This window comes from Saimiri boliviensis, chromosome 13, assembly GCF_048565385.1.
Source record: "Saimiri boliviensis isolate mSaiBol1 chromosome 13, mSaiBol1.pri, whole genome shotgun sequence".
Lineage (NCBI taxonomy): Eukaryota > Metazoa > Chordata > Mammalia > Primates > Cebidae > Saimiri > Saimiri boliviensis.
In genome coordinates this window covers 30644874-30657064 of record NC_133461.1, presented here as the reverse complement: position 1 = coordinate 30657064, position 12191 = coordinate 30644874, and the positions used below count along the sequence as shown (strand labels likewise).

General features: G+C 36.0%; 1 protein-coding gene across 7 annotated transcripts in view; it reads right to left on the bottom strand.

Annotated features, from left to right (window-relative positions):
- Positions 1 to 12191, bottom strand: part of SMAD2 (SMAD family member 2) — an 84637-nt gene that overhangs the window by 29590 nt on the left and 42856 nt on the right. For 5 of the 7 annotated variants that reach the window (XM_039463704.2, XM_039463706.2, XM_039463703.2 and 2 more), the window contains one exon: positions 1422 to 1478. The exons of the other annotated variants lie outside the window; for them this stretch is intronic. In XM_039463704.2, coding sequence (XP_039319638.1) covers positions 1422 to 1478 — 57 coding nt within the window. The remainder of the gene's footprint in view (positions 1 to 1421; positions 1479 to 12191) is intronic. 7 annotated transcript variants of the gene reach the window in all.

Below are 12191 nucleotides of genomic sequence, written 5' to 3'. Positions count from 1 at the left end.
ATCATACAGATATGATTTAAAGCCGGAGTCTCCAAGGCCACAGGCCACAGACTGATACTGGTCCATGGCCTGTCAGGTACCAGGACATACAGCAGGAGGTGAGCAGCAGGGGAGAGATCATTATCGCCTGAGCCCTACCCTCTGTAAGATCAGCAGCGGCATTAAATTCTCATAGGAGCGAAAACCCTATTGTGAACTGTGCATGTGAGGGATTTAGGTTGGGCACTCCTTAAGAGAATCTAAGGCCTGATGATCTGAAGTGGAACAGTTTCATCCCAAAACCATCACTGCACTGCCACGGTCCATGTTAAAATTGTCTTTCACAAAACTGGCTCCTGGTGCCAAAAAGGTCAGGAACAGCCAACTTAAAGTATGAGAAAATGTGCATAGGTTATATGCAAATACAATGCCATTTTATTTTTAAAATAAGGCTCACTGCAGCCTTGACCTCCCAGTCTCAAGTAGTTCTCCTGCCTCAGCCTCCTGAGTAGCTGGGACTACAGGCATGTGTCACTACCCTTGGGTAATTTCAACACTTTTTGTAAAGTCAAAGTCTCACTGTGTTGCCAGATACGGTCTTGAAGTCCTGGACTCAAGTGATCCTTCCTCCTCAGCCTCCCAAAGCGCTGGGATTACAAAAGTGAGTCAACATGCCCAGATTTACAATGCCATTTTATATCACAGACCGGAGCATCCACTAATTCTGCTATCAGTGGGAAATCCCAGAACCAATTCTCCCTAGATAATGAGAGTTGTATAAGCAGCATCTAGATAAATGTAATTATAACTGCGTCAAACTAGACAAAGAAACATTTTAAACATAACTAAAGAACACAAAAGTACACTGAGCAAAGAGAAAAACCTATGACCCTAGACAGGAAGATACCATCATAGAGATAATTCTTCCACCAAATTTATACATTTCGTACAATTTCAATAAAGTTTTTAAAAATCCAGGTATTCGTCCAAATACTGTAATATGCCAAAATAAATAAGTATGACCAGAAAAATTCTAACAAAAAATAGTAAAACGTGCCCTACCAGATTCTGAACCACATTATAAATTCTCAATAATTAAAACAGTATGCAATTAGCAAAACACACAAAACAGAAGGGAGGTTCTACTACCAGTAATGGCAGAGCAGCCTCGGTCAGGCTAACTTTCCTTCAAATAACAATGATAAACTGAACAAAATATAACAATCAACTATCTGAAAACAGTGGAGACAGATCAAAAACAGACTAAAGTTGAAGGGAGGACCACCTGTCAAAGCTGCAAACTGCACTGAAAAAGAGCTGCATTTCTGTGGCTGTGTCCCCAAGGGCATTCCCCCGTCACTGCTAGGCAGGGCAACTAGAATTCAAACAGAACACTGCAGGGTTTTTTTGTGTGGTTTTTAGAAAACTGCAGTTTTACTGACCTAGAATCAGAGGACTCATTTGGGACTGCCAGAGTTTGAAAAAAGAAGGAAGGTATCCTGTAAAGAAAGAGGCACAAGGGAAAAACATCAAAATGTGACTGTGAACTCTGCCCAAACTCAACTTTGCTCAAAGATATTTTTTAAAAGCTAAGTATATAGAGATAGAGCATATGGGTCAATATTAAGATGTCCATCTGACCTAATTCCCTAATGACTGTTGCTTATTTGTTTGATAGCTATTACAGTCACCATTTCAGCAAAAATATTTTTGTAGCAACTGACAAGCTGATCTAAAATGCATATGGAAATAAAGAATCTTGAATAGCAAAACAATCTTGAAAAAGAATTACTGACCCATGGATGAATCTTGGGAATATTCTGATCAAGAGAAGTGGAACATTAAAGTATCTACACTGCATGATTCCACTTACATGAAGTTCTAGAAGTGGCAGAACAACTTCAAAGTGAAAAATTTCAAACAGTGGTTGTTTCCAGAAGAACCACTAGGAAAGGGTATGAAAGAACTTTCTGGATGACTAAAATGTTCTTTATCTTGAAACAGGTAAATGCATTTGTCAAAACTAAACTTAATATATGATTTGTGCACTTCGCCGTATGAAAATTTTACCTGAATAAAGGAAAAACACAGAACACAAAGAAAAGTAAAACCCAAAACAGAAAAAGTCCCAACAAAAAATTCACAGGGCAATTTAGGATAAGATGAAGATACCCTAAGAATTGATATGGAAAGGTCTCTAAAATATGCTACTACTTCTATAAAAAAAAGGACAGGTAAAAAGATCTGTAAGTACTTGCAAATATATGCATAAAGACACACAAACAACATGAACAGTAGTTACCTGAGATGCAGACAGAGTGGGAAGGAAGACATTCCAATGTGTATTTGTGTGTATGCATGCTTGTATGTGTATACACACATAAACATACATATTTTTGAACTATGTGAATGTATTGCCTTACACCAAAATTTTAAAAATAAAAGAAAATATCACCACAGAATTAAATGCAAGTTTATGTCATCTCGATGTTTCTATAAAAAGATACGGTTCTAACCTTATATAACTAAATATCAGAGGCACATTAGTTCTGTACTGCATAATTTAAAACACAGTTTTAGCATAACTATAAAAGACAAACAATAATATGGCAGCCTGAGCCCTGATCATTCTCTTCTGACACAATGTCCTTTCTGTCTCACATGAACCTTTGGTACCAATTTCCTTCCACATGCATTTATGTCAACTGCCCCTTCTAGCTACCTTTTAACTTTATTACTAGTTTTTTAATATGTCTAGCAAACCAGGTCAGTTTTTTAGATGCCTTTTGGTAGGTTTTAATCCAGCAGTTTTAATCACCCACTCGTCCTTAAATATTAATTTTGTCTAATTACAATGTATTTCCCCACCAACACCCTGAGCTTCCAAAGGCCTTTGTGTACCACCCAGAAAACAACATATTTGGTGACCCAACTGGTATTTTCATAGCACAAAAAGTGGATTGTAATAGTCCTAGTCACATTAAATTATAACAGTCTAAATAACACTGGAGAAAAATTATACCTCCCAGGTTTTCAGTTTGTTAATAAAAAGTACAAGTTATAACTGCAGGTATGGCCAGTTTCTAAATAATATTAAAACAAACAAACACAGGGAAAATTTTAGAGAAGTAGCACTGATTATAACAACTATATAAAAAGCCTTTTACACATGCAATAAATTTCACTAATCTAAGATAATCTACTTTAAAATGCAACATTATTTGTGTAACACCTGAAAAACCTCTTCCAATTTTATAAGGTGCATCTTAGAAAGAAGTATTTAATAACTATTGTCTTCATAAGCTAGCTACTTCATATCAAGTACTGTGTAAGACTAAATGGATTATGGACCTCACAGTAACCTGCAAGTTATGTAAAAACAGTACCCATCACCTATGAAATTGATGGTAATCGGAATTTTGTGGGTTACATAACTGAGTATAAATTTGTCTTTTGGTTAGCATAAGTTTGCACTTAAGTACGTTTATTTACATTTATATAATACTAAAGGAAGTCCATAAGAAATGTCTGCACATTACTCAAATGTGAAAAACATGAAGCTGTACATCAAGCTGTTTACAAAGTACTAAGGATAGAAAATAGGTCTGAAAACGGTAAGACTACTTGTTATGTGAAATCAACAACATACCCTAAAGAGATTAAGTTATTATAACAATGACAGCAATATCCCAAACACATTGGCTCAGCATTTCCTAAATTTGTTTGACCACCTAACTTGAGGATATTCTTAAAATTCTTATGTATTGAAAAATATCATGCAAAAATTGTCTCATAAATTCTGCCTGAACAAATTTGTTATTGTTTACTAACAAACAAATTAAAGTCAAATATTACAATATGATGAAATAAGATGTAATAGACCATTAACTAACTACAGTGATGTCCCTGCATCAATTCACAGATGAACAAGTATACGTACATTAGTATCTCGTGCAAAGTCCCAAAGTTCTTTGCATGGAACAGTTTCTTAACAACAGATTATCCCCCTATCAACTATGTAATGTTCTTACTTATATATCTGGCTTGAATTTAAAAAGATGTGGGGAGAAGAAGTAAAACAGTTATTAAAGTCATAAATACACTAAGACGGCAAATACATTTGTTGGCATACAGTATATTAATCCCTAAACTAACAGGATGACTTGATAGTAAACCTGACAGAAATCCTTATCAAATTTCCTTAGCAATAACTTTTACAGTATCAGTAAAACAAACACATTAAAGATTTTCTTCATCTAAGAATAAGCTGACTTTTGAAAACTGAAGTTAAAATTCAGTATCTAGTGTACAATTTACAAATTATACACTTGCCTACATATATACACATCTAAATTAACATTTGGCACTTTGTTCCAATCATCCAGATATTATGTTTATGTCAATTAATATACTACCTTTTTTGCATTAATGATATATATATTTATTCAAATCTTTGTTATGGAGAAAGAAAAGAGAAGCAGTGAGAGTTAAGAAAAAACTACCAACTTTGGGTAAAAAGGGGTTCGTATCACAGAATCTGGTAACCCTTTAAACCAGTTTTACTGTTCCTGCCATATCTGCAAGATTTATTGCTGCAGTTAGACAACCAATGTCAAACGTAATAAACCCCATTGTTTTACTAATTTATTTTTCATGATCTTCTTGCCTAAACAGTATATTTATTTAAACAAATCAAAAGGATAACAACCTAAGTTGTCACCTTGGTAAGATTAAAACATGCCCAACACTCAGCAAAATTAGTTAATAAATTAGCAGAACAGTATCAACAAAAGGAACTTTACCTGAGGCTCCAGTTCTTGATTACTGATCTACTCATTTAATATAGAGTTCTAGGGGAATAATTTGTAACTATGCATCCATAATTATTTCTACTTAAAATAATCCTTTCATTGTAGACTAAAAGTTTAGATTTTTAAACAGCTCAGGAATGAAGAGCTAATCGTTGTAATAATTTCTTTAGGTCTCCATAATTACAAGTACCATGTGTGCCTGTGAACTTTATCTTCACTACAAATATAATTGAGACACAAAATAGACTGTAGTATTCAATTACAAATGTTTAAATGTCATTTATTTATCACATCACTGAAAACACTGTGACTGCTTTGATTAAACTTAAATTCTTCATCAATGATTAAGAATAACAGCATTTCATTTGCCTCGGAATCCAGTCACTTCCCTATATTATGTTCACAAAATGTAGACAATCCTGATTGAAAAGCAAGTAGGTGCAAATGATTTTTTAAGTTGCTGCATTACAGATGCAAAAAAAACTGTCTCTCTTGAAAACTTGAGATATTCTTGAAAAATTGAAAATATAAAAGAAATATAGTAAGAAATTTATTTCAAAAACGTTGAATCTTTAGTAGCTAGTAAGTGCTCACATTCCATTATAATTAAGGCATAACTGAGTAGTAATTAAATCTGGAGACAGTTTAACAGGGTTCTTAACCGCCTTAAACCTTAGCTGTGTAGAAAATGTTTTTGATTTTATTTTGTAGTGATCAGATAGGAACCATTCAAAAACAGAGTCACCAAATGTGCATCCCCGGAATCAGGGTTTCATTCTAAGTTTCAAATCAGAACAGTGCATGTCTACATTCCAGATACCTGAGCTGTACACAGCTCTAAGTAGAGCTCACCACACAATGCTGTGGTACTCTTATAATTTTATAATACACACAAAACAATTAAAAAAAAAATAAAGTCGTGCTGAGTCTTTCTAATCAATAACACAGTAAATTCAAATATACATCCAGATATCAGACCTTGGTTTTATTCCAAGGTCTCAGATGCTCATGTAACAAGCACAATTTTAACAACTAATTCTATTATGAAAGTTTGCGGAAAGCTTTGTAGAGCTAAGTCCCTACATGTTCTTAAGAATCAAGCAATCCTAGCCTGGGCAGCGAAGTGAGACCCCCATTTATCTCTACAAAATAATTAAAAAATTAGTCAGTCATGGTGGCACGTGCCTACAGTTCCAGCTACATGGGAGACTGAGGCAGGAGGATGATTTGAGTTCGGAGTTTCAGGCCAAAGTGAGCTATGATGCACCACTGCACTCCAGCCTGGATAACAGAGAGATCCCAGTTTTAAATAAATAAAACATAAAAGGATCAAGCAAACTTTTGAGGAGAAACACCTCAGAAAAGAAAAACTTAACAGTTTCCAAGTATTTATTCCAACTTCTCAGATACTTCAATGAACAAGCTTTCCATCTTCTCCTGAGTTCTGTATTACGAAAAATTTCAAACATCCTATAGAGTTACGAGTAAGCACCCTACATATTCATTAGCTAGATTCTTCAATTAAAATTTGTTTTCTTTGCTCTAACATCTATTTACTTAATCTCTCTTTCCATCTCTCACGTTTTGGAACATTAAACATAAAGTTGTACCTGAGCAGCCTGGGCAGCATGGCCAAACACCATCTCTACCAAAAATACAAAATATTAGCTGGGTGTGATGATGTACGCCTGTGCTCCTAGTACTCAGGAGGCCAACCCAAGGCTTGACCCCAGTAGGCGGAGGTTGCAGTGACTGCACCACTGCACTCACTCCAGCCTGGGTGACAAGAGATGGACCCTGTCTCAGCGGAAAAAAAAAAAAAAAAAAGCTGCAGATACCACAAATCCAGACACTTAAGAATGCACATTAAGTAGAGTTTGCTGTTCTTTTTTACTTTAGGTAAAATTTACATAGCCATGAAACATAAATCTTAATGGTACCATCTGAGTTTTCTCAGATGCATAAAGTTTATACTTTTCAACCCTGTTAAGATCATCACCCACGTCCTTTCTCAATGTTTGCCATCCATTTCCCCATCCCCAAAGGCAACCACTAATCTAATCTGATCTTTTTTCACCATAGGTGCAGTGTCTTCTGCAAAGTCTATGAACGGAATATGGTACATATTCTTTTGGGTCTAGCTTTTTTGACTCAGCATGATTTTGAGATTGATCCATGTTAATGTATATGACTTTTTTTTCTTTTTTTAAGTGCTAAGGAGTTTTTCATTACTTGAACAGGCACAATGTTTAGTCATTCTTATACTGATGGACACCTGACCTGTTGCCAGGTTTTAACTATTGTGAATAAAGCTGCCATGAATATTCAAGAAAGTACGTCATTTTATAGAAATATGATGTCAATCAGGCATGTCCGCATTTGACAAATGAGGTAATGGAAGCACAGAGATAAAGTAGCATGTCTAAGGTCCTACAGCCAGCATGTGGCAGAGACAGAGGCCACATTCTTAATTACCAACATTATTCCGCCTCATATAGTTACTAAAAAGAAACAAGTAATATAAACATAGCAAATCAAAACTAAAACAGTAACACTGGTATAGTATCCCAGGTATATAAAACATTTACAGTACATGTTTAATTATAAAAACTGAAGATTTCACTGTAAGAGATATCTTCTCAGGAAATAAAATTTCTTTGGACAAGTAACTTGACAGAGCCCTTCCAAATTAAAATAAGCTTAGGTTTCCAAACATTAATAACTAAATAAAAAATAGGGGAAGACAACAGAACTTACACAGTCACAGTCCAGTAAGTTACACAGTGCTTTAAGAATAAAATTGACACTTCTACTCATCTTAAATATAGGATAGCCTTTCTTAGGAGGAGGACCAGGTGACGATTGAAAAAAACTTTCTCAGTATTTTCCACCTCTACCTCCAAATGTTGTATTAAAAACTCTACTTTGAGATACTGCTTGATATTTCTGCTGCCTTTGAAAAAACACCTCCCACACATATAAAATAATCTCTACTATTGAAAAGATTTAAATATCAATTCTAAAAATGGTTGCTTGAAATATTTCAAGCCCTTCCAACTACAAACTTTTTACTTAAAAAAAAAAAAAAAACTAGCACTGAAAGGCTTCAGGTACATTTACTTTAATAACACAGCTTATCAATTTTCTAGATTTAGTCATATATATATTTGTATATGTAAAAAAATATATATATATATATATATACATGTATTTTAATTTTTCAAGACAGTCTTACTCTGTTGCCTCAGGCTGAAGTGCAGTGGCACAATCTTGGCTCACTGTAACCTCTGCCTCCTGGGTTCAAGCAATTCTCATGCCTCAGTCACGCAGATAGCTGGAATTATGCCACCTGGTCTGACTAATTTTTGTGTGTTTAGTAGAGACAGGGTTTCGCCATGTTGGCCAGGCTGGTCTCAAACTCATGACCTCAAGTGACCCACCCACCTCGGCCTCCCAAAGTACTAGAATTACACCATGAGCCACTATATCTGGCCAATATATGCGTTTTTTAACAATTAAAAAATAGTATTTTAAATGACAAAAGAAATAAATTTAAAATGTAAGTATATGTCATTTTAATCTTTTTTTTTTTTTTTTGAGACGGAATTTCGCTCTTGTTGCCCAGGCTGGAGTGCAATGGCGCGATCTCGGCTCACCGCAACCTCTGCCTCCCGGGTTCAGGCAATTCTCCTGCCTCAGCCTCCTGAGTAGCTGGGATTACAGGCACGTGCCACCATGCCCAGCTAATTTTTTGTATATTTAGTAGAGACGGGGTTTCACCATGTTGACCAGGATGGTCTCTATATCTTGACCTTGTGATCCACCCGCCTTAGCCTCCCAAAGTGCTGGGATTACAGGCTTGAGCCACCGCGCCCGGCCTGTCATTCTAATCTTAAAATAAGTGCATAAAAATCTGGAATACATGGTTGGTCTCTATATCTGTGGGCTCCATATCCATGGGTAGAAAATACTGGAGGAATAACTCTATTTAAAAAAAATACAATACTAAAGAATACAGGCTGGGCATGGTGACTCACGTCTGTAAGTGAGGCTGAGGCAGGCAGATCACTTGAGCCCAGAAGTTCAAGATCAGACTGAGCAACATGATGAAACTCTGTCTCTACCCAAAATACAAAAATTAGCCTAGCATGGTAGCATGCACTTGTAGTCCCAGCTACCGGAGAGGCTGAGGTGGGAGGATCACCAGAGCCCAGGAAGCTGAGGTTGCAGTACGCCAAGACTGCACTACTGCACTCCAGCCTGGGTGACAGAGCCAGACACTGTCTCCCCGTCCACCTCCAGAACAAAATATAAGCGGGGATGTACACAGGTTATTTGCAAATACAATGCCATTTTACAAAAGACACTTGAGCTCTCCAGATTTTGGAGTTATGGGGTATCCCAAGGATGACTGTACATCAAACATAAAACAAGGATTGCAATACAGAATGTGATTTCATGAAATTCAACTTTTTAAGTTATAGTTTTATAATGCTTAACTGATTGTAATGTTTTATAATCTGACAATGTTTCAAAATTAGAATCCCACAAAATAAAAATCAACTCAAATTTGTACAGCACTCTGAATATGATAAACAGCTTTCACACAGAGGCTATGTTTAGAAAACATGTTTAGGCAAATGTTTAAGCACATAGATTAATGCTTTATACCTGTGGATGCAAACTATATAAGGCATCATATAAAAATTATAGGAAAACCCTTTTAAATTACTTAACTTCATTATAAATTTTTGTTCAGTATCTCTCGATTTCCCTATTATCCTCAATATAAATATAATCTTCTGTCACCGCCCTCAGCCCTCATTGTACTAGCAAATTTCAGAGAAATTATATCAACATATACATATACATAAAGCCATAAAGATAAGCAAAATTCTAAAACACAAAAGGCTGAGGTGAAGAAGTTAGAAGTCTCCTTATATATTTCAATTCTAATTTAAGTTTTATTAGTGATCACAGTTTCATAAGAACACGAAGACCATTTCACAGTGCTTCCCATCATAACCCAAAGGCAGAGCTAAAAGTTGGATTTTAATAGTAAAGACTAACCTAATGCTTCAAGGAAAACGATAATAATAGAAGAAAATTGTAGTTTTAACTTTTCTTTGAAAATAAAGCAACCAGTGCCATGACTGCACGTTTAAAAAAAAAAAAAAAAAAAAAGCTTTTGTTAAAATGGCATGTATTTCATGCAGACGCACATAACATCCCTCTGTTCTCCCCACATATTCTCTCTGTCCCCAGCAACCACTAAATTTGGAATTCTAAACTTTCAAAATGAAGATACAGACAGTTCATGAAACAAGCTGGACTTAGTGAGCTCCCTCCCGCCACCACTCTAGTCATTGCTCTCCAACAAGCAGCTCTTCTCAAGCGGCTTTTATCCTATCTGCACAAAATCTCAAAAAGATTTCAACACCTTTCCAGTCATGTCCAGATATTTGTATTAATTTCTTCAGAAATTAAAAATCCAGCCTGAGCAAAGACAAAATCTTACTATCTCATGAATTCTTTGCACTCTACCTCTTCCAATACTCCAGATATTATTTTAAGGGCCCCTCCAAGTTCTGAAATATCAGGAAGAGGGTGTCTGAGAGAAAAAGGGCACAATCTTATGTGGCTGGTTGGACAGTAATCTGATGCGACAGTCATGTGGTGGTCCTGTGGAGGTGAGAGTCTAAATGACGACTCTCTTACCTACAGTTAGTTCCTGATGCAGGAACTTCTCAGGCTGGTCTTCTTGGATCATTGTGACCCTCCAACCAAGTATGGCCTCTTGACCCTTTCAAGGCAAGCCAATTTCAACCATTATGTCTTACTAAAGTCTGTTTAGTCCATGGGGGTAATTCCTCCATCTTTGACCTATCAAACTCTGACAAACTGCTGGCCACTCCCATTGTGCCATTTATTCATTCTACTGATAAAAGGGCAACGCCAGCCTTTACCTCACTTTTTAGGCTTTTTCAGATAGAAGTCAAGTACCAGTCTATTTATCTCTCAAACCTCGGCAGACACATGTCAAACTCAGAAGTTCTTGTCAAGTCCCTCAAATTGGATTAACAAAAAAGGGAGAAAGACTTTAACATATACTACTCTCACCAAAAAAGGTTCTGACTGTGGGGTCCTTCTCCTGAACTCATGATCTTTATATAGCCTAGAGGTGAGTAATGGGTTTTAACTGTAGCAATGCTTGACTCAGGTAGTCTTTCTCTGCAAATTCTGCAAGAACACTGTAGCACCTCAATTTTGAATGTAGGTTATTTGCAATCTACTGTTCTCAGATATGGGGTAAATCTCAGATTAGGTAAATACCAGAATAGTTCCTATAATATTCTGCTACAGTTCCACTTTCAGGTAAAATATAAGCAGGTCACAACAGTCCAATGTTCTTACTACAATAACTAGAAGGGAAAAAAAAGGAAAAAGAAAAAGAAAAAAAAAAAACTTGCTCAAAAGACAATGGAGAGCTAACAAACTAGTGAGATCCAGATGAACTAAAACTGCAGCACAGCAGCTTTCTAGGTGATCTGACAAATGCCTATCACTTCCTCCCCTGGGGTCATGTGAAGATTCTAGGTGCAGGCTGAGGATAAGGCTTGATCTGAGAAAAGCAGCTCTCAGAAATAAAAAAACAGAACTTCTGACAATCACAGGAGTATTCCCCCTCAAGACAATTATCAGATCTTAAAGCTGAGAGTAAAGAGCTCATACTTTGAAAGTCACCTCATACTTCAAAAAGGTAGAAGTGAATCTCCCAGTGTTTCAGGACTTAGGTGACAGTCTGCCAAGCTTTCAATCAAAATCCCTGGAGAGCTTTGTTTGCAGAAAAGGTATAATCTAGTGGCAGACAAAACCAAATTAAAATGGCAATCTAGCCCCAACCCAGCTCAATCACTAATCAGATTAAAATGAGCATCCTCTCTGTCTACCTGATACAGGTAGGTAAGGTCAAATATTCTGGGGAAAGCACCATTTACAAGATCTTTCTTTTATAAGTGAATTTCACATAATGTGCACAATATATAGCATACAATAAAAATTGTATGACACGAAAATGCAGGAAAATTTGAGGAAGAATGGACAGTAACAGAAGCAGAACAACAGATGATCCAGGTATTAGAACTGCCAGACAAAGGACTTTAAAGTAACTATCATAAATATATCAAGGAAATAAACAAAATGGATGGAGAATTTCAACAGAGATTTGGGATCTATAATACCAAAGGAACATACTGTAACTGAAGAATATAATATTTGAAATTAAGAACTCATATAGGCTTAACAGACTGAATACAGCACAAAAACAGGACCACTAAACTCCAAGTAGATCAACAGAAAATATCTACATTGAAAAAGAGAAAAAGAAAAAAAACAGCCTAT